This window comes from Corvus cornix, chromosome 13 (assembly GCF_000738735.6).
Source record: "Corvus cornix cornix isolate S_Up_H32 chromosome 13, ASM73873v5, whole genome shotgun sequence".
NCBI lineage: Eukaryota > Metazoa > Chordata > Aves > Passeriformes > Corvidae > Corvus > Corvus cornix.
The window spans coordinates 4,918,531-4,939,307 of NC_046343.1; the positions used below are offsets into that span (position 1 = coordinate 4,918,531).

The window sequence follows — 20,777 nt, forward strand, 5'->3', positions numbered from 1 at the left end:
GTATTTCAGCTGTGGAGCATCAGGGCAAGGGATGGAAGCGACTTGCCAAGGCCATTCAGTGAGCAAGAGGCAGCAAAGAGAGCGGAATTTGTCAGCCCCTGACTTCCAGCCCCAAGTCAGTCTGGTGGCTCATGCTGCTCCTCTGTGGTTCCCTAAGGAAGTTTTACAGGTGACTGATTGGTTAACAAGTCCCAGTCCATGCAACTACAGTGGGTGTGTGCACCACTTGAAAAGAGGTCAACCCATCTACTCCCCTTGTAATGCCCACTTTAGTTCTAGGGAGACCAAATATTTCTCTCATCTTGTCCTCTCAGAATAATGTCTCAGCTGAAGACACCTTTACACAGTTGCACTTTGCTCTGAAGCAGTGGAAATCAGAAGCAATCACTTTAGGAGCAGCTTTCCTTTCTTTCTTGAGGGGGAGCACTGATCTTTAGAGAGGAAAAAAGGATGGATATGTTTTCGCACAAACTGATCAAACTGCTTTTCATTCTAAATGAATACAAGACTGACTGAAAGTCTCAGGTGTACTAATTCTTTTTCAATAAAGTCATCCAAGTGTGCACCACAAAGCTAGAAGCTAGTAAGATAGTTACCCTGAAATATCAGAAGGCGTTTTCCTTCCCTGACAGGCCTTCACTTCCACCAGCTAAGAGCAAGAGCACTTAACAGTGACATCTAAAAGGACTTGTAAACATCATGAGGCAAAGCATCTCTGCTATTTCCCCAGTAAAGTAGTCCTTTCTCCTGCACCCCCAGGAAGCCAACAAGGAAAACCAAGCCTCCATCCCGGCCTCAAAATGGCAAATCTGCTTAGTTCCTTCTTCCACTGGCTTTCCTCTGCAAAATGTTAGAGGCGGACTCAAATCTGTCAGTCATTATGGGTGGAGCCTGGCAGAGATTCCAGGGCCAGTTCAGGTGCTGTGAAAGGCTCGAAGCATAAGGGAGGCTGCACTCAAGAGCTGGCTCTGCATCCTCCCCTTCATCTACAGAGCTCAACTGCCCAGTGCTGGCTGGATTGTGCCCAAGGACACAGCTTAGAAAGCCCCTTCCCATGTCAAGGAGTTATCACCACCTGCATAATTCCTCTCCCCTCCTTTTTTGCCATATCCCATTTAACCCTAGTCTCTGCCAGTGTGAAGCCATTCCCCCTTGTCCTGTCACTCCAGGCCCTTGTAAATAGTCTCTATCTGTCCTTCTTGTAATCTCCCTTTTACTTGGTACTCGGAGGCTGCAACTGGGTCACCCCAAAGCTTCTCTTCTCCAGGCTGAACAATCCCAACTCTCTCAGCCTTTCCAGATTTGCAATACTTTAATTACTATCAGAATTTCACAAATTCTATAAAAACTTACTTTTCCAATACTATTTCTAGTCAGCAGCAGCCTTTCCTAATGTTCTAACAGACTGTCTCAGGATTCCTAGGAGTACAAACTTGAAACTTTTTAAGCCAATGTCAAGAAGCGAAAGCATGAACTGAAGTCGTTCTGGGCTGCAGATGCTGCAGACCTTAGCATTTATATTTTACACTCAGCAGTGCAGGCAGGAGAGAAAACATCCTCATATTAATTGGCAGTATTTGCAGTTATGCTCTGAGGCAGACACTGGCATGTACCTGAGCAGCTTCTCAGGCAAGAGCTGGCCTGGCTGAGGGAATCACTGCATCTCCTCTGAAAAGGTGCAGGACTCTGCCTTCCAATTTTATCCAGTGGCAGAGCTTGCAGTGTTGAGTTGGTGGTTATAACTCTGATCTGTTTAATCAAAGACAGGAAGTTTACCTGGAGATAAACATCTTCATGAACTCAGTGTTTTCAGTCCGCTGTCCCTGCTCCATTCTCCTTCAAGATTCTGGATGAAATCATTTCCACCTGTCTCATTTAGGTCAGTGCCAGTAAGAAACAGGGTGAGTGTGGGCAGCATGTTGGACAGAATGTCAAGTTCAATAAGAATTAGACATCTTTTTTTCTCTGCCTCTTTTTATCCTGCACACTCTTCACCCAGCGATTCACAGGTGCAAGTGGGTGACTGCAACAGCAAACTAGGAAAACCTAGTACTTTGTGAAGGAAAATAAAAAAAAAAAATACTTTAAGTTTCAAAAAATCGGTTTACTCCAAAAAGTAATATTATCAAAGATAAATAATTCTTCTGACCAAATAATTCCAAAAATCAAAGAGAACGGTATGAAAATCACGAATAGCCAAAGGCTCTCTGGACTCAAAACTGGGCAGGGTAACATGCCTTATGGAAGGGTAAAACCCAGTGGGCAGTCAGGCTTGTTCCTGGTGCGACACTGCCCTGTGGAGGGAATGCTGCAAAGGAAACAATGAATCCAAACACTGAAGGATAAGAAGCAGATGGAAAACAGCACTCAATGATTAATTCAGTAATCACCTGGGGGAGGACATGCTAAGTACCTCACTCTAGGTCAGAAAAAAACCTTCCAGGCAATTAATAAGCTGGACAAGTCAGTTGAGAGAAGGAACTAAACCCCCATTTTTTTACAAGCTCCTTTTTTTCCCTTTGGCCTTACCTTTTCTACTACCACAGCCTAAGAAATGTTTGATAAAAATGAAGCGCATGTGTAAAAACATTTCCTAAGACCTAATCCCAGAAATTAGAAATTATTTTAAAACTTTCTCAAATCATCCCAATACTTCTTCGAAGTTATTGCAGAAAACTGCTCCCTGTAGTAACTGGGTACCTCACCCCAAACACACTTTAAGAACCACTGCTGAGCATCAGGCTGAGCAAAGTCCTAGAAATACAGGACAGGTGGCAACCCGTGGATCCTTTCCAGGGATTTCTTCATATCTGCGCAAAGCTTTTCCACTCTCACCTTGCTCTCTGTTTCTTACTTTTCATTGATTTGCACAAAGACTTTGGTGTGTCTGTGCTCACAGCATCACTGCAGCAAGAGAGGAAGGGCTGGGAGCAAAAAAATTTTTGAACAAAAATTTTATCTTGAGTTTGGAAAACAATAGAAAGAAACAACCAGAAACAATTTTTAAAAAACCAAACAAACCAAAGCTCATTTGTTTCCAAAGGTTGTTTTCTTTTTCTTTTTTTTTTTAAAACAGATTTAGGAGAGTATTTCAGTGAGGTAGAAGAATTCCTTTCAGAACATGACATTCAATTTTATTTAAAGAGAAACATTATCTGAAGTATTGAACATGCAAGTGAAACCACACCTACAGGATCACTTGCTTCATCACAATCATGATGCTTGAAATAGACAAAATACATAAGATAGCATTTTAATAATGCATTTTTAAAAGATACAGTGCCAGAAAAGGTGGGAAAAGGAAGACATTTGGCAGATCTGAAGTTGTAGAAGAGGAAGCAGCAGTATTTAGGAAGCAGCTTGGAAATAATGAGAAAGGCGGACAGGAAAGTAGGAAACAAATGAAGAACCAACAAATAATTCCTTAAATCTAAACTGGAAGAGAGAAGTTTAACCAACTTCACAGATGAGAGGAGGAACATTTTAATAATGAGGTAGTGCAAAAAAAGTAGATAAACTATAATCCTTAACCAGGTTTGCTCACCAAGGTGATGATTCTGGAAGAACAGGTCAGGGATGATATAAAAATCAAGGCACCAACTCAAGTCTAAGCACCAGCCTTTTTTGCAAAATGTTAACAAAGAAACTCCTAGATGTAAAGCAACAAACATCTGTAAGGTTTCAGGGAAAAATCTCTTATGAAAGGAAACACTGAGACTTCCAGCAGCAACTGAGAACTTGAGGAAGTGTCAGTCAACAAGGAAAGGCAGCATGACCACAAAAATATTCACAGTAGTTGTATCTTAGTTAATGCACAAGGCAACATAAACTAGGCAGACAAACAGAATTAAGAATATGAGGTGAAGAAAAGCAAGAATTCAATGAGATGTCATTGTGTGTCAGCCTTTGGTCAAATACGAAGGAAAGAGGAGAGCTCAAAACCAGTGGCCTTTGGTACTAGTGGAAAAGGCAGAGAGGAGTGATGCCAAGCAGCTGAAATGAAAACGAAGCTGCGAGAAAACAGAGGGGAAAATCCTCACAAACAAAACATAAGGAAGAAAATATTCACTTGCAATAAAAGCTGCTGGGAAGTCAGGACCAAAGATAAACAGCTTGTTTCTAGCTTCACATATTTCTAGTAATTTGTGAGGGTTCTGGTTAGTACACAGAAAGCCAACCAGGAGAGGGTGCAGAAAGCCAGGGCAACAAGAACAGTCTTTTTAAACCAGAGTTTAGAATGTCCTGAGGAGACAAAGTACTGACAGGAGAAAGGGAAAAAAAAGAAAAAAAAAGGGAGAAACTGCAGAGTCCATGAACACAAACAGTCAAGAAGGGAGGGGAAATAAGAATCTCCATGAGAAGAGCCTTTTCAGTGCCTAGTCTCAGTTCACAGAGGGATGGGATTACAGCAGTAAAGCAGTATTTCATAAGAAGCTGTAGAGAGTATTTTTTTTTTTTTCTTTTCTTTTTTACCCTTGATGAAACTATTTTGCCTCAACAGTACTTTTTATTCTGTCCCAGGCTGAACTTGGCTTTGAGCTCAGCAGCTGAGCTCATCAAGCCCCATGTCATATGAAATGTTGACATAAGTTTCAGGCTCCCCCAGAGGCAAACAGCTGCTTTGTGTGTCCAGAATGCCTGCTAAATGATTTCTGTGATTTGCTCAAACACCACACATACCCCTAACGACCAAGCAAGCAGAATGCTGCATCTGCAGCAACAGAAATCCATGTCACCCACAGTACAGCCACTCAATTTGAGAACTCAGGACATCTATATGCAATGTAAGTCCTGCTATGAAGCAATTTCCCAACTTCAGCTTAAACACACAGAGCTGCTGCAAAGCACAAGGCAGTTGAGATGAATACAGAATAGCAGCATGAGATCTCCTTTGACAACAAAGGGAAGAGACTACATAATGGAACAGTTACATTTACCCTCAAACTTCTGCACGTGGATTTTTTGGAAAGCAGTTTATACCTACAGAACCCTGGCCTGATCTGCAATAATTTAACAGCCTTGCTAAAATGAAACACTGATGAGTTGAGTCTGACTTCTATACTTCAAAACCTTTTCAGGCACTCTTCAAAGCTCAGCTGGAGTTAGATGATGCATCCCTCACATGGACAGGAAAGACCCATGAAGATTCCTGCTCCATAAGAACGGCTGGAGACACAGCAGCTCTGGTTTCAACAGAGGGAGCCAGAAGGGCGTTTAAGTACAGGACGGGTGTGCTCAGCACAAACACACCTGAGAACAAACCAATCTTTGCCAGCTTCATTGTTACAATAAGTAGCAAATGGGTGAAATACAAAAGGATAAGTTTCCATCTGCATCCACAGCATTCACAGGTAAACTCCAAATAGGGAGGTCTCTGGATCAGCTACATCATCTGCTTGCTGGTGACGCAGGACCAAAGTACAGCATTACAAAGAGAGCCTAAGCTTTGATGCTGGAAACAAGTTACAGTCCTGCCATCACTCACATTAAAAGAGCAGTTTACAATTAAGAGGTTTCCTATCACACAGAGCATTACAGAGCTAACTATAGCAGAGGCCTGTAGCCAACAGCAGGATGTGACTCCTGTTTTATAAACTATTTCAAAATGACTGTCAGAATTATGTCTGGAAGATAGGACATCCATGTAACAGCAGCAGATAAACTTGATTTCCTTAGCAATTTCCTCTTGATATTACTCAGAATGTGCAAAAGAGCATTTCTGATTTATTGCAGGTGCAGATCCTGTCCTTAAATGTGTGCCTCAAGTAGCTCCTGTAACAGAGTACACTGAAATTCTCTTCCAACCCTCTCTATTTAGCTTCTTTTTAAGAAACAGTGGGATCTGTTTCTTAACTCCCTCATACCACAGAAACAACTGCATTGCTGACCTTCGCCTGAGACCCCCAACTGGGATCTAAGGAGGCTGCTTTGGCATCAAGCCCAGGATGCTCAAGTTACAATTCTTTCCCCTGCCTTGTTGTGGCAATGGGAAACCAGCCATGGTACCATCCTACTCAATGACAACTCTAAATAACAATGGGAGCTGCAGCAGCAAGTCATGCTATCAAATAAATATGCTGACAAAGGCTCAGCCAAGTCAATGTGCTAAATGGACAAGCAAGACATTCTCTCCTCGAATAAAGATCTGGTTTATGTGGCGTGTGAACACCTGCTGATAATCCACCTTGGGCCGCCTTCTCCTCCGGGACTGGCTCCTTGCTCGGGCCCCACCAGCACTGGCCCCCTCTGTGTGGGCAGTCCTGCTGCCCACATCAGCTTCACTTCTGTCACCTGAGGTCTTCTTTTCTCCAGCTCTGACCGAGTGTTTCTGCCTCTCACGCTCCTCTTCTGCTCTCCCTCGTCCTGATCCAGCTTTCGAACTCAGCGTCTGAGAGTCATTTGTCAGGGCCAGCTCCTCTGAGACAGTCTTTGAGTCAGCTCCCTTTTTCCCCGAGGATTCCTGCAGCTTGAGTCTGTCAAACAGCTGTAAAAGGACATTTGTATCTATGACCACACTTGTAAACAAGAGAGGCCACTTGTTCCACCCTTCTATATTGCATTTTCATCTACGATCCCAAATCAGAGCTCCCAAGACACAGTGACAGATCTCCACCAGCAATAAAGACCATGCTTTCTTACCAAACAGTGACAGAAGGTGAATGGGTCTCTTGCATGGTTGTGATTGTCTTAATGCGAGCACCAAGGAATTCAATTTGGGGAGCAAGAGTGTTACGTGGTAGCCTTTAACTTTGGTCAGGAGCAACAGATACACCAAGTTGCTCCTACAGCTCACTTTTTCCCATGCTCTTTTAATGTTGTCAGACAGTTTTAGAGAGATTTCTATCCTTGTGTCACGAATCCCTAAGATAAGGGGCCTCCAAAGGGTGCATACTGAAAAACTGAGGGATCTTTTGTGTTCCCTAAAACAAAGATGACATGTGGGTATGCTGGGAGGTGAGCAGACCACAAACAACAGAAAAATAATAAAAGCTACAGCAGCAGACCCAAAGCACTGTATGAACTCATTAATCTAAGAATACATGGTGGTGAAACTGGAAAAGAAATTGCTTTTACTCTGGCAGCAGACAAGCTTTTACAAAATAATGACAAATGAGATTTTTGGTTAGCCTCTCTCTTCCCACCAACAGGATGGAAAGCCAACCCCTGTGAGAGTGAGCTAAAGGAACAAAGACAACTTGATTATTTTTAACTAATCTTTAAAAAAATGAAGGGTGGGATCTATCAGAAAACAGATTTAAATGGCAGGAATTTGAAAGCAAACTCCTGACAATGGAACAGTTTAAATGTTTTTGTGATGCTTCTCTGATGTTCAAAAGGCCCAGAGCTGTTGCCATTCAATGGGCACATCCCTGTCACATTTTTTTTCCCTTCATTGTCCATAAGTTCATCTATCATCTCTTCAGTTGTCAGCGTGGTAAACAACTCTATTTGCAGCTGGATCCTAGAGAGTGGAGAGCTTTGGAGATCTTGGGCTTCACAGTACCCAGAATGGAAGCTCAAGTGGCCAAAGAGCTGTGTTGTTTCTCTGGCTGCAGACACAGGCTTGTGTCATTAGGAACATCAGTACCAGCGGGATGCTCTGCCATATCCCCTGGCAGGACAAATGTGGACCTGATCAGTCACAGGTGCAAAAAACACACAGAACAAATACATCAAAACCCACAGAGTGAGCTTCTAGAAGCTCAGCACATTACATTAAGCAGTGGCAGCAACTGTGATCTGATTCTAAAGTGGAGCTTTAGTAACACTGAACTACTAAAATACTTTCAGAAAGGTCGGAAAACGTTTTGGGTATTTTTTTTCTCAGTTCAAGTTATTTTAGAGTCATCTGTAATAAAAGGAGGTAAAATATTTCAGATGCAAACATGGCTTCCCAATCAATGCTCCCCTTTCACTACTTTGAAAAAGGAGATCCTAGTAAGAAAGAAAACAGGAGATGTCACCTACTCGGGTCAGTGAGAGCTGAGGCTCTGCATAGAAGGCTTTGCCCATTACTGGTTTCCTGTAAGTCTCATCCACATCTGTCAGGGCCTAGAAAAAGATTAAAGAAACAGAAAGATCAAACTTAAAATAAAACATGAAGCAGCTTTGGACCAGCTTTGTGTCAAAGCATTATGAAATTATATTCTGAGAGAAAATCCATCCCAGGAACAGGCTGTGCTTTGGAGCTGGTTTGTTAATCATCTAAATTGTACTGAGGTATAAAAGCAGCAGAAAAGTTCATTCTGCATTACTTGCAAAATCTCTCTGATCCTTGCCTGCAAAATCCTTCCTCCCTCCCCATTTCCAAACTTTTCACACCTCCAGGCTCACAAATATTTAATAGCTGCTCTTCCATCTACTGTCTTTAAGATCTTCACAAGGTAGAACAGGGAAAAGCTTTTGTAACTGACAGCTCAGTGATGTTAGTGAAAGAAAACAGAAAAGCACCTACCACTACAGAAAGACTGGGTTTTGCTGAGAAAGCTTTGGAAGCTTCTGATATTCTTCATATTCCACCTTCCTGTGTTCTTATGCAAAACCTCTGAAGATGCTGCAAACTGTTCAAAGCTTCTCTCTCACCTAAAACCTCTCTAAGATGGTTTGGCACCTCCCAGATGTACCAGTCCAACACCAAGCACCACTTACATCTCAAACCCAGCACACAGTGCTAGAGCAAATAAGTTTGTGAACCACAAAAGCACATTAACCTTCTCCGTGTGTTATTTGCTTAAACCTGTTGCAAATTTCAAGTTTTCAATATAACAGTTACAAATCAAGGGCTGGAATAATAATTACCATATTCCAAAATTTGTCAAATGCAACCAAAAACCCTGTGCAGACTCCACGAAGCCCTTTGAAAGTGCGGATGTGAACATTGATTCTGACACCATCTCGGACACAGCGATGAAGTTCCCCCAGTGGGCTGCCTTCATGGACTAGAACAGAAAGAGAACATCATCAGTCTTCAACCAAACATACAGAATCATAGAACAGAATCATAGAATGACTTGGGTTAGAAAGGATCTTGAAGATCATCTTGTTACAATCCCCTGCCATGGGTAGGGACACCTTCCACTATCCCAGGTTGCTCAAAGCCCTTTCTGACCTGACCCTGGACACTTCCAGGGATGGGGCAGCCACAGCTTCCCTGGGTACCCTGTGCCAGGGCCTCACCACCCTCACAGCGAAGAATTTCTCTCTAATATCTACCTAAACCTCCTCTTTTTCAGTCTGAAGCTATTCCCGCTTTTCCTGTCACTACATACTCTAGTAAGAACTCTCTCCTCAGTATCTATCTATCTAAAAGACATGTAGAAATCCACTCCATGTACAAGTATTGGCAGACCTTGGCACAACACTTGTGTTCATAACAATAGCAAAGAGAAGCCCCAAGCACTCTAACACACTGTGGGTTGCCATTACCAGACCACCAAAACTCTTCTTACAGTGGGGACAGCCAAGACTTCAAAAATATGAAGGTTTTGCTTTACATAGCCCACAGCCAAATCAGCCTTAGCTGAAAATCTTTTTGCTACATTTCAAAAACATGCCAAGTAATCCTAACTGTAAATAAAAGTGGTTGAGAGGGAACAGAAAGCTCATGGGGGCAGAGTTAGTTCCACAGAAACGACAAATGCCTGGTTAAGGCCACCTCAGATTAGTTACGAGCTGTGAACAAAGAATCATAGCAGATGTGTTCCTTTTCTTTACAAGGGGATTTCTGAAACAATGAATGATTCAAAATCCTTCAATTTACTAAACTGGACCAGTTTAAACTGATGAAAATGTATTGTTTCAGCTAAGATTTCAGCAGCCAGCTGAACATCCTTCAAAGTCATACAAGTCTTTGGCAAAGAAATAAAATGATTCTAAGGAGCAGCCAGCAATTAAACCATGCTAAACCCCAGGACAATAATGCTTTTAACCAGGGCAAAAAGAGTTCAATGAAACATAGAGCTTGCCTGGCTCACCCAAGCCTTGTCTGCACACTAGAGATCACTGCAAGTGTAATTCATCTAGAGGGGTAGATATTATTTACAACTTCCACCCATGCCTTGGTACCCGTTTGCTTGTGCAAACACAGCCCCAGGACTGCTGTACAATTCCTACTAAGAGTCAGGGAAAAGACTTGGTCTAAAATCTCACACATTTCTTCATATTAATAAAATATGTGAGACAGAGATGATCTCTCACCTTGTGCCTTAGGGACTATGGATTCAAGGTTTGATTTGCACACCAGAAAATGCTCCCTGTGAGTGTAAAGTGACTGTGTAAAACAGCTGATCTGCAGGACTCGGCTGCAGGGTAATTCATGGCCACAGCAGGGAAATCTAAATCAGTTTCCTCTGAATTAACCTAATCATATTTATTTTTTGAGATCCATTGTCTTCCTGCCAGCCCTCTCCAGCTGAATAACTGGAGGAAATTGGTTTCACACAGAGCAGAAGCTGTCTCAGCACCTCCCAGCCTTGCTTAGGGGGCCTTTCCATGAGTCTCTGTGTCTCCTTCAGCTGAACTGATAACAAACTTATGTTCGGGATTGACAGATCCATCACAGGAACTACAGATGACACCATCACAATATCAAATGGATGTTTTCAATCAGAAAACAGTATTTTTTCTAACCAACCCTGAGAATTTACATAATAATATAAAATCGAGGGTTTATTTTTTTACATTTCGAATTCTAATATTCCTTTTAAGTAGGGACATTATCTGCAACTTCTTACAAAATTCCACATACAACCCCTCTTTCCCACTACACCTCTGCCTCTCAGCACCCAGGAAAACACTACACAGTTCTACCAAATCTACACTCTGCCCACTTTTCCTTGCATGTGCTCCTCCATGGCAAACCTCCAGCTTCACCTGAGCAAAAGGGCAGAATGCATCATCCAAAAACCCTTCAACAACCTGACATTCTCGCAAAAAACAAAACCAGCAACGCAAGGCATTTATTTTTGGAACGCACCTCCTCCGCAAGCACCAAGGGCTGTAATGAGCAGGCTCTGCACACAGCTAAATCTGCCTGTGCCTTCTGTGTTGTTAAGTACCAGCATTAACAATTTTTCAATAGACAGGGAAAAAAGTTACCTAGTTGGTACTCAAAATGCAACCCCTATTTGTATAAAATAAGCACATGCTTAATACCAAAACTCTGAAAAATGACCCAAAAACTACCGTAAGCAGAGGGCAAGTACCCCAAAAGGGTGAAAATAAAGATCCAAACTCTAGTTAAGTTCAAGTCCTTGTCCTCAGGGCAGACTCTATTAAGAGGCAAGATTAGAAAAACCACAAGAGAAAAGTCAGAACAGTTGAAATAACCTAGAACACTGTCAAACACCTTCCCACCTGCCCTGCACATGAGTTCCCTGCCCCTTGGTAAACCCAAAGAAATGATAAATCGCTCCTCCTGAACAGATCCAACACAGTCCAAGCTCCAAACACAGACCCACCTGTGCTGCAGACACCCCCCATTTACAGGGAAAGCACACAATTTTGGCTATAAATCACTCTTGAAACACCCCAGGCTGCTGAGTAGCACTTTCTGTATCAGTTGTGCCAGTCTTCTTTGAAGTCCAGATATGGATGTGTGGATATTAAGTATGTGTTCTTAATGGTTCTTAATTTTTACAGGGTTGGGTTTTTTAAATTTTCATCACAACCGCAAGCTGAAATGGTTTATATTAAAATCTGAAATCAGTATTTAAGATTAATCAGAATTTAAGTTTTCTGGAAATCCTGTGCAAACAGAACCTCTGCATTTGTGCAGAGCCCTAAGTGTGACACTTAAGATCACGCAGTATCTATAGCAATGAACACATTGTGTTTTAGTGCCTAAGCAAGAAAAAGGTTTTGCCTTGGGCATTCAGAATTGGACATTTTGGGCCTTGCCTTTTTAGAAACAAAAAATTAAGGCGATGGTGAAAAGATAGTTGGATTCCAAAAAGAACCCCAGTATTTTTAATTAAGTACACTAAAGTTACATCTCACCTAACAGCAATGCCATTTGATTCTTGGTGTGGGGGCACCTCTTCATGTTTAGGAGATATTTACCTTGACTGCACGAATTGATTTTTACAAGAAATTTGTATCATCATCACAACTGATGAATTTAGCTATATCACAGCTATCTCACACCTCAACCCACTGTTCTGCCATCATGTTATCAGAAATGTCAGTATTTCTGCCTGCAGGATGTTTGGTTAGCAACAAGTAACAGCAGTGTGTTACAGACTCACCCGTGGTTATGATTTAACTACACCCTGGGCTGACTCAAATACCAGTCTTGGTTTAAAATAGTACTTTTGAGAACACAGCAGTGTCTCATCCCTTTTCTCCTTAAAACCAAGAGAATGTATGTAATTAACCAATTAACAGAGCAGGACATCACCACAACAAAGTCAGTGTCACCTCTGTGTGAGCAGCTCTGTGAAATGCTGTTCCTCATTCCTGCACACCATTTCAGAGAATCACGGAATGGTGTGGGTTGGGAGAAACCTTAAAGCCCATCTCGTTCTCATCACCCTGCCATGTGCAGGGACACCTTCCACTAAACCAGGCTGCTCCAAGCCCCGTCCAACCTGGCCTTGGACACTCCAGGGATGGGGCAGCCACAGCTGCTCTGGGCAACCTGTGCCAGTGCCTCTGCATCCAAGTGTCATTCCCCATCAAACCAAATCATTCCCCTCACACCACCCACCGCACCCCACTGTCACCTAATCCCTTCCGCCAGCCATCGCTCCCTTCTCACCCACAAACTCCATCCCCACCCTACGCCGGGCCCAGCCGCAACCCTCGACTCACCTCAGCATGACCCCGGTCCCGGCCCGGCCCTCACACCCTCCGCCTCCCCCTCAGCCCTGGCTCCCCGCGCCCGCCCAGCCCCGGGGCCGCGCTGCCCGCGCCCTTACGGGGCATCCTGGTGAGGACATTGCGCGGTGCCCGTCGCCGCCGCCGCGTCGCCGTTCCGCCTTCAGCCGCCTCCTGCTCGGGGCCCGCGTTGACCATGAGGCTGCGGAGGCGCTGGATGCGCTCGGGGTCGGCGGCGGGCGGGCCCCGGCGGGACGCGCGGCTGGCGGGGGCACCGCGGCAGGCGGGGGCGGCGCGGCGGCCGCGCGAGCGGCGCAGGCCGCGCTGGAAGCTCTCGTACTCGGCGAGGTTGTTGAAGCAGGGCGCGCCGGGGAAGGGCAGCGGCGTGCGCGGCGAGTAGAGCGCCAGCAGCGGGTCGAAGCGGCTGGAGCTCACGTCCAGGCGGCCGGGGCTGGGCGAGCGGCGGCGGGGGTCCCGCGGCTCCGCGCCCGCCGCGCCCGCCTCGTCTTCCTCCATGCCGGGCTGCGGGCGGCCGCACTGCGCAGTGCCGCCGCCAGGGAGCGCTGCCGCGCAACGCCGCCGGCCTGAGGGCGGAGCGGCCGCCGGCCCGGGAGGGGCCCGGGAGCGGCCCGGGAGGGGCCCGGGAGCGGCCCGGGAGGGGCCCGGGAGCGGCCCGGGAGCGGCCCGGGAGGGGCCCGGGAGGGGCCCGGGAGCGGCCCGGGAGCGGCCCGGGAGGGGCTCGGACGCCTTTCCGCTGCGTCCGGCACCGCGGTACAAGAGACAAGGAGCTGCTGGAGAGCGTCCAGCAGAGCCCGCAAAGATGGTGAAGGGTCTGGAGCGTCTCTCTTTTATGAGACAGACTGCGGGAGCTGGGCCTGCTTAGCCTAAAGACTCAAAGGGGTGTATCAAAAGGGTGCTGCCAAACTCTTCCTGGTGACAGGACGAGGAGCAGTGCACATAAACTAAAACAAAAGAAATTTCACCTCAACATGAGGAAGAACTTTACGTTGAGGGTGGCAGAGCACTGGAACAGCTGCCCAGGAAGGGCGTGGAGTGTCCTTCTCTGAAGACATCCCAAATGCACCTGAACACGTTCCTGGATGACCTGCTCCAGGTGTCCCTGCCCTGGCAGGGGAGTTGGCTGGATAATCTCCAGAAGTCCCTTCCAACCCTAACAAATCTGTGATTATCTTCAGTTACCCCCGGCTGGTGCAACCCTCCCTCTGCAGCCCACCCTGGGGATGGTCCCTGGATCAGGCACCAAACCCCCCTGCCCCAGGCCATGAAATGCCACCTGGACAACAGGCGGTTGCAATAATTTTGCATTTTAATGCATAAAAAGATACACAGGGCAGAGTCATTTCACTGAGGAAACACTATTAACAATGCAGAGAGGTTCTACCATAACGATTCACCACCTCCATAAATGTTTCATAACAGGTTCCCGTACTTTTAATGCTTCTTGTTACGGCAATACATCAGCCACAGGTTGTTCCCCAGTTTTAGAGAAAACACTTCTTTCTTCACTGGGTCACAGCACAGGACTCCTGCAGCTACAGGAATGCCTGTATCGTGTGTGCCACCAACACCAGGCTGCTGTTTGAGCCTTGCGAATAGTTATTTTCCCCTACAGCTATGGAGTCATATATATGCAGACCTTATGAATGAGAATACCACATAGAGTTCTTCCTCTAGCACTTATATAATACAAATTAAAGCCCATGGTTGTATGGAGAATCCATATCTTGCTTCCAAAGTCTGCATCCATACGTGAACAGCTATGTTGACTTATTCCATATCATCGTAAGAATGAGTTAATTAGAAAACACTATGACCTAATACAGATGTGTTTTTTATATACACACACCATGTACATACATAAAGATATTGTAGAATGTATCAGGCAGTCATAATACATAAAATAAAAAACCTATATATTACTTTCCAAACATAAATCACGGCTGCCAAATTATTTTTTTAATCTTTCATCTGTTACCAGTATGAGTAAATCCAGCTGTTACCAGTTCTGGAACAGTTGCTTTGTATGCAAAGTCCAAAGTCAGGCACCAAGCAGTAACATAAAATTTCACAGTTAAGTAAATTACATTTGTGTTAGAAGACCAAAAACCAACAGATAGAAAGTTCTTAGTGACTGCTACAATGATTCACAATCACCCACATCCTCTTCCTAGGAATCATGCAGCCCATTCTACAAACTAAAAACGAAATACATTCTCTCTTTGCGTGTAGGGCAAGCGGAAGCCTTGTGCTATTATAAACACCCAGACTCATTGCCTAATCTCGGGAAGAACCTGCAAAATTCAAGTTTACATCAGTACCTGGTCAGTGGGGGTTTTTTAAAAAAAAACACCAAAAGACACATTGCCTTAAATGTGTAAGTTCTTCTGCAGGAAGGGGAAACATAGGCTGGTAAGAGAATTTACAGGAATCTAACTCAGTAGTGTGACCTTCATCAGTCATATCTGATCCTTTCTTTCTATTTTTATGGCCAATCCCAACTGCTATCTCTTCACAAGCAACAACTGGCCCAGTTACTTTTCTGGGACCATGTTTTTGAAACCAGCTTCGTTAGAAGCAGTAATAGCCTTATCAATGCCTATCATTAAAGCTGTATTTCTACATTGAAACAGGTTATTTCCCTCAAATTCCACTTACACTGGGACAAGCCCCTATCCATTAGCAGAAATATTTCTGCTTGGAGAGGTTGATTTTGACAAAGGGTCTTAACTGACAGTTGGACTGGAACAGAACTGTGCATTGACCAGGCAACACACACTCCTCCCTTCCTTCTGACAAACATGGATTGCCAGCACTCCTCTGTCTGTGTCATTCCCAGGGAGACCAGAAAACAGCAGCACAAATTGTTGGCTCCCTCTTTGCAGGCACCTGGGATGTTGTGCTGTGTTGCCACCTGTCACTCCTGCACAGGAGGAGACAGGTGAATTCCCAGGCCATGGAATATGAGAAAAGATGTCTATCCATGCCCTAACAGAATTCCAGTCTGTACAGTATCTTTGTTATTAACTTCATTGTTTGGAACTTTCACCGCTTAGTAGTACAAGTCCCGGGAATAAGAAAGGCCACATAATAAAACACAGCGAAGATACTATTATTTTTATTTTTTAAAAGTATACAAATCCTGTACATCTGACAAAAACTTTTAAAATTAACCATAGCAAACTGCCAGGCTACTCCCTTTCAGTAAGAATCAGCCATCAGGCAGCAGAACAGTTTGTCACTCATCTGACTAAACACACCAGCCTTGAATTTTAATACCAAGTCCCAATTGAAGTATTCTGGTCCATCTCAGTTGAAAACAAAAACAAAAACAAAATTTCTATTCAAATATGCAACCTTTTTTTATAGTTCAGCCGTTCAATAAAACACCTCATGGTCTAAACGTTACAGAAATACAGGAAATTTCTGCGTACTTTTTTTACAAATACACATGTACAAGGCAGAACAGTCTTAATTCATCATGAGTTCTTAACACTCAAAATAAAGTGGGATTTTAGCTTTCCATATGGGCATATCCTTGCATGTCAGACAGCACCAGTGTCTTCTTTTTAGAAGCAACAGTGCTAAACTCAGTGTAGTTGCTGAAGAGGGTTACAGGTCAAACTCTGCCAGCCACCATTTGTATTCCTCACTTGCCAACAACACAAGCAGAGCAAAATGTGAGCTACCAGTTATATTCATCAGAGATATCATCTATCCTCAGCCAGAATCTCGGGATATTCCTCCCAGAACTGGTCCCCAATGATGTCACAGTGCAGAGGAACAACTTTAGTCTTAGTCCGGGTCACTTCCACTTCCTTTTCTTCTTCTTCTTCCTTTGGCAGTTTTATTTTCTTAGTGATGACTTCATTAACCTGAAAATACAGGTGGCACATTAGCAGACACATAAAGCTCCAGAGGGGATTCAAGAATTCTAATTAAAAAAAAACCTAATAAAAAAACACAGGACAGGAATTTCTCCCACTAAATCAATGACACAATCCTAGAATAATGAACATTTCCAAGTTATCTTAAAGCAGAAAAGAACTAAGCAAACTATGAGCTGAGTTACCTTATTGAACAGAACTTTGTAATTCCTTTGCCATGGATATACTTGGGACCTCATCCTGGGAAGGGCCCCGGTGATACACACATTGTCATCTGCTGATACATGTTTCACCTCAATGGTTATAATTTGTATCTACACCAGACTTCAGAGACTGGTTTTTAAATTATGCTCGTAGAAACAGATACCTCAAAAACATCTCTAAAACAATGAGTCATCTTACACATCATGATATGGCAAATGTAGTTAATTTAAAATATATTTATTCCTAGACATACATTGGAGATACATGTGGTGCTCTTACAGTGCAGTCTGTCTGCCACAGTGTAACTATTTAAAACATGAGCACAAAGCAAGTACCAATACAGGTTTTTACCTTCTGCCATATTAAGACAGTTCCTTTTCTATACATCAAAGGTTCATTGTTGTAGTTGATGTTGAACTCAGAAAATAAGATTTCATTCTTATCTCCAGCCAAAGTTCCCTGAGAGGAAAGGAAAAGAAAAATACTCTTAGAGAAAACAAACAAACTGTATCGCTAGGGTAGAGGAGGGGGGAATATTGGAAGCAAGACTGACATTTGTAAAGGTTTTTCACCTTTAAGTCAGAAGGTTTAATTGCTTCTCTCAACAGAGGAGTTAATTCCAACTGCCAAATGAGTATTAAAACTGAGAGGGTTTTTATTGTATTTTCAAGACAAAGAGAAGACAATCAAGAGACTCCAGAAGAAAACAAATAATCTGCTGAAGTCTGCACAAGGAGATGAAACACAACAGAAGGGACTGGCAATGTACAGGACCTGAATTATGCCATTGTTCCTTGTGTGTTTGGATACTGGACATTTTATGGCATTTCTAAGATTTCTGAAGTTGCTAATTAAGAGCTTAAAACCCTGCTAATACTTTACCAAGAATACATTCTTTGCTAATGGTATTAACATCTGTGCAGTTCAAGAAGTTGTTGAATCTACACCCACAAAATTATTACAGTAAGAACAGACAAGCCAGCCAGGGCTGCTGAGCAGGCAAGACACTTTGCAAATCTTACGATTTAATTTTTAGCTGTAAAAAACCACGACTTCAGCAGACTCTTACCCGAAGCCTCTCCTGTGCTTGCACTGGTGTCAAACCACTTCGCTGTACAAGCATCCAGAACACTGTATTATAAAGGTTATTAATATGGCCTAGAGAAAACATAGAAATGAGTGTGAGGAAGATTATTTACCCAATCTGAGCGACTAGTTAGAAAACAATAGCTGTATTTCCAGAGTTGTATCCAAGAAACAGCCAAGAGTAATGGGGAATATAATCAGTTTCTAAAGAACGTATAATGTTTATAATCCGTTTTTAAGGTACTGCATATCATGACTAGAAGACAGATTTCATTATAACTAAGAAGGGCAGAGCAGAGGCTGAAGGGTGTTATGTCTAATGTAAATTATTTTCATTTGACAACAGGGACTAGGCGCTGACAAAGGTCTAGAGATAAATCCAGAAAATCCACGTCTGTTCTAACATGGAATATTCAGTACTTTCAATTGCTACCTGCTGTGAATTTGAATATTCACATCTCTTCATTAAAGATTACCTTGGCTAAGCCAACTCTGAACAGCGTGATTAATTAATTAATTCTATTAGCAGTTCTAATATTTCCTGTGCTGAACTTACTCTCAGGATGCACCAAACATAGCTGCAGCCTGAACACTCCAAATTTCAGCCAGTATTTCTGTAGCCATACAAAGCCCGGAACAATTGTAATATTATTGAAAACTACCACCCTACCTGCTGTTCTTTCACTGACAACTATATATACAAATACACTGGCAGAAAGGGCATTTTTGTTCAGAGGAAGTGAACTCAGTTGAACAAATCTCTGTTTTCTAGGAGCACTTACAATCTGCTTGCCTCCAACTGAGGTAGTCCTTCAAATTCTGGTTGCTGGGATATAACACAATTCGTCCATCAAATCCTGGCGGGTACAGAAGCTGCTGGTCCTTAAAATAATCCTTCCAATAGAACACGTAACTTGAGGAAAACTGGGAGACCACATGAGTCATGAACTTACTTGCAAACATAGAACAAGAGAAAAAAAAGAAAGAAACACGAGTGTGATTATGTATCTGTAGTTATCAGAGGTACCAGTAGTGATAATTCTGGTGGAGAGCAGCATTTCTTAAATAATGGCCAAACAGATGAGCAATGGCACAGAGTCTTTTGAAGAACAGAGGTACTGAGAATTGTAACATTTTCTTAAAAGAATGTCTGTTTATAATGTCTTGATTGTTTATATAATAAGTTGTTTATACAACTTTTTTAAACTCTGTATTATTAAACATATTTTCCTGAAAGACCACATGTAAAGAATCCACATGAAAAACCTGAATTAACTGCAGTGTAAACACCAGCCCTCCTCCTAACCTCTGTGTGTAGGTAAAGGCAAATCTGAAGAATTACAGAGAGATGTTAAAAACAAGTTCTCTTCAGTATCAATGCAGCTGTTACCTTGCTCTTCTTTTAAACCACCTGCTCTTCTTTTTGAAAACAAAACTATATTCATCACTCTGTCCATAAGCAATAGCAATATCCTCCAGTTCTTGCATCACTGTCTGGGCACACTTGGTCATCAGCTGCAGAGCACGGTCATCATTTGGCTTTTTGAATTCATGCTGCTCAGAAAACCTTCAAAGCAAAAATAATTGCATAAAAATCCTTTTAAAAGCTGCTAAAAATGCCAACCCATTCATTTTCTTCGTATTTGCTTTATATGAATGTTGATTTCCAATATCATGTCAACACTGACAAAAGAATTCCCTCCAAGTATGAAAAGCAGTAACAAAAATCCTCACTATCCACTCTGGGTAACCCATTCTCTTTCCCACCAGTATCTGACCTCAACCAGTCTTTCAAAGCAGTTGGTTTATGTACTTTAATTGGAAATGGATAACAAGTACCACTTTCTGTAAACTCCCTTTCTCACAGGGTGTCTTTAATACTCAGTCCACTAAGGACAACATTATCAATAAACTCATCAAAACTCAAGAGCTTTTCCAAAACCAGAGATCATATCCCAGCAAGAACCTCTGTCATCTACCAGCCGAGGGAACTGTGCCCCATTTATCCCGAGGGAAGGTGAATGCCACACAGACACTGACTCCAAACACCAATACACATCCCTTTATAGCAGCTGCTGTCCCTCCCCAGCACACCCAAGGCACTGGGAACGTTTCCCCACTGGCACCATTCCCTACCACCCGGCTCTGAAGCAGCCCGTGAAAACAAAACCCCAGTAGTAATTCCCTGCCCTGGAGAGGCCGAGTGAAGGTTCGCTGGGACCGGGGGGTACGAGGATCTCTAACCCCGCACCCGCAGGACTCACACAGGCCAGGCAGGAACAGCCCAGCGCAACCAGGGCACCACCCAGGACCTGCTCTGGAGCAGCACTCCCAGCCCGCCCCGGCCCTGCCCTCACCGGTGGAAGTTGCGGCCGTCCAGCCGCACCACGATCCAGCAGTTGGGCAGCACCGTGTCGTCCGCCTCGAAGTCCCGCACGTACTCGAACTTGCTCTTGGCCATGGCGAGGCCGCGGCAGCCGCGCGGGGGAGCCCGGAGCGCAGCCGGCAGCGATGGCCGCGGCCGCCCGGCAGCAGCGCAGCATGACCGGCGCGGAAGCGGAAAGAGCGGCGCCGAGCCCTTCTGGGCGGCCCGGAGCAGCGCTCGCTGGTGCCGGCGGAGGGCGGGCCGAGCTGGCGGGCGGAGCGCGGGGCGGCTCCGGCAGCGGTGCCCATGGCGGCCGCGGGGCGCGGGGCCGGGGCTGGGGGCCCGTGCGCCCCGGTCCGTGCGCGCCGAGCAACGAGCACGGGATGGGCGGCCGTGGGCGC

General features: G+C 44.1%; 2 protein-coding genes across 2 annotated transcripts in view; both read right to left on the reverse strand.

The window, feature by feature from the left end:
* Nucleotides 1-13,338, reverse strand: part of LSM11 (LSM11, U7 small nuclear RNA associated) — a 13,818-nt gene extending 480 nt beyond the window's left edge. The window contains exons 1-4 of the mRNA XM_039559656.1: nt 12,918-13,338; nt 8,800-8,939; nt 7,969-8,052; nt 1-6,484 (exon numbers count right to left, since the gene is read on the reverse strand). The exon at nt 1-6,484 is cut by the window's left edge and continues 480 nt beyond it. Of these exons, the coding sequence (XP_039415590.1) occupies nt 6,098-6,484; nt 7,969-8,052; nt 8,800-8,939; nt 12,918-13,332 (1,026 nt within the window). The 5' untranslated portion in view covers nt 13,333-13,338 and the 3' untranslated portion in view covers nt 1-6,097. The remainder of the gene's footprint in view (nt 6,485-7,968; nt 8,053-8,799; nt 8,940-12,917) is intronic.
* A 2,598-nt stretch (nt 13,339-15,936) lies between these two features.
* THG1L (tRNA-histidine guanylyltransferase 1 like) lies at nt 15,937-20,554 on the reverse strand. The gene is given in 7 exon segments (XM_039559890.1): nt 15,937-16,709; nt 17,277-17,384; nt 17,995-18,083; nt 18,794-18,963; nt 19,402-19,578; nt 20,369-20,505; nt 20,507-20,554. Coding segments are annotated over 7 exon segments (894 nt in total). The 3' UTR covers nt 15,937-16,544.
* Between the last annotated feature and the right edge of the window lie 223 nt (nt 20,555-20,777).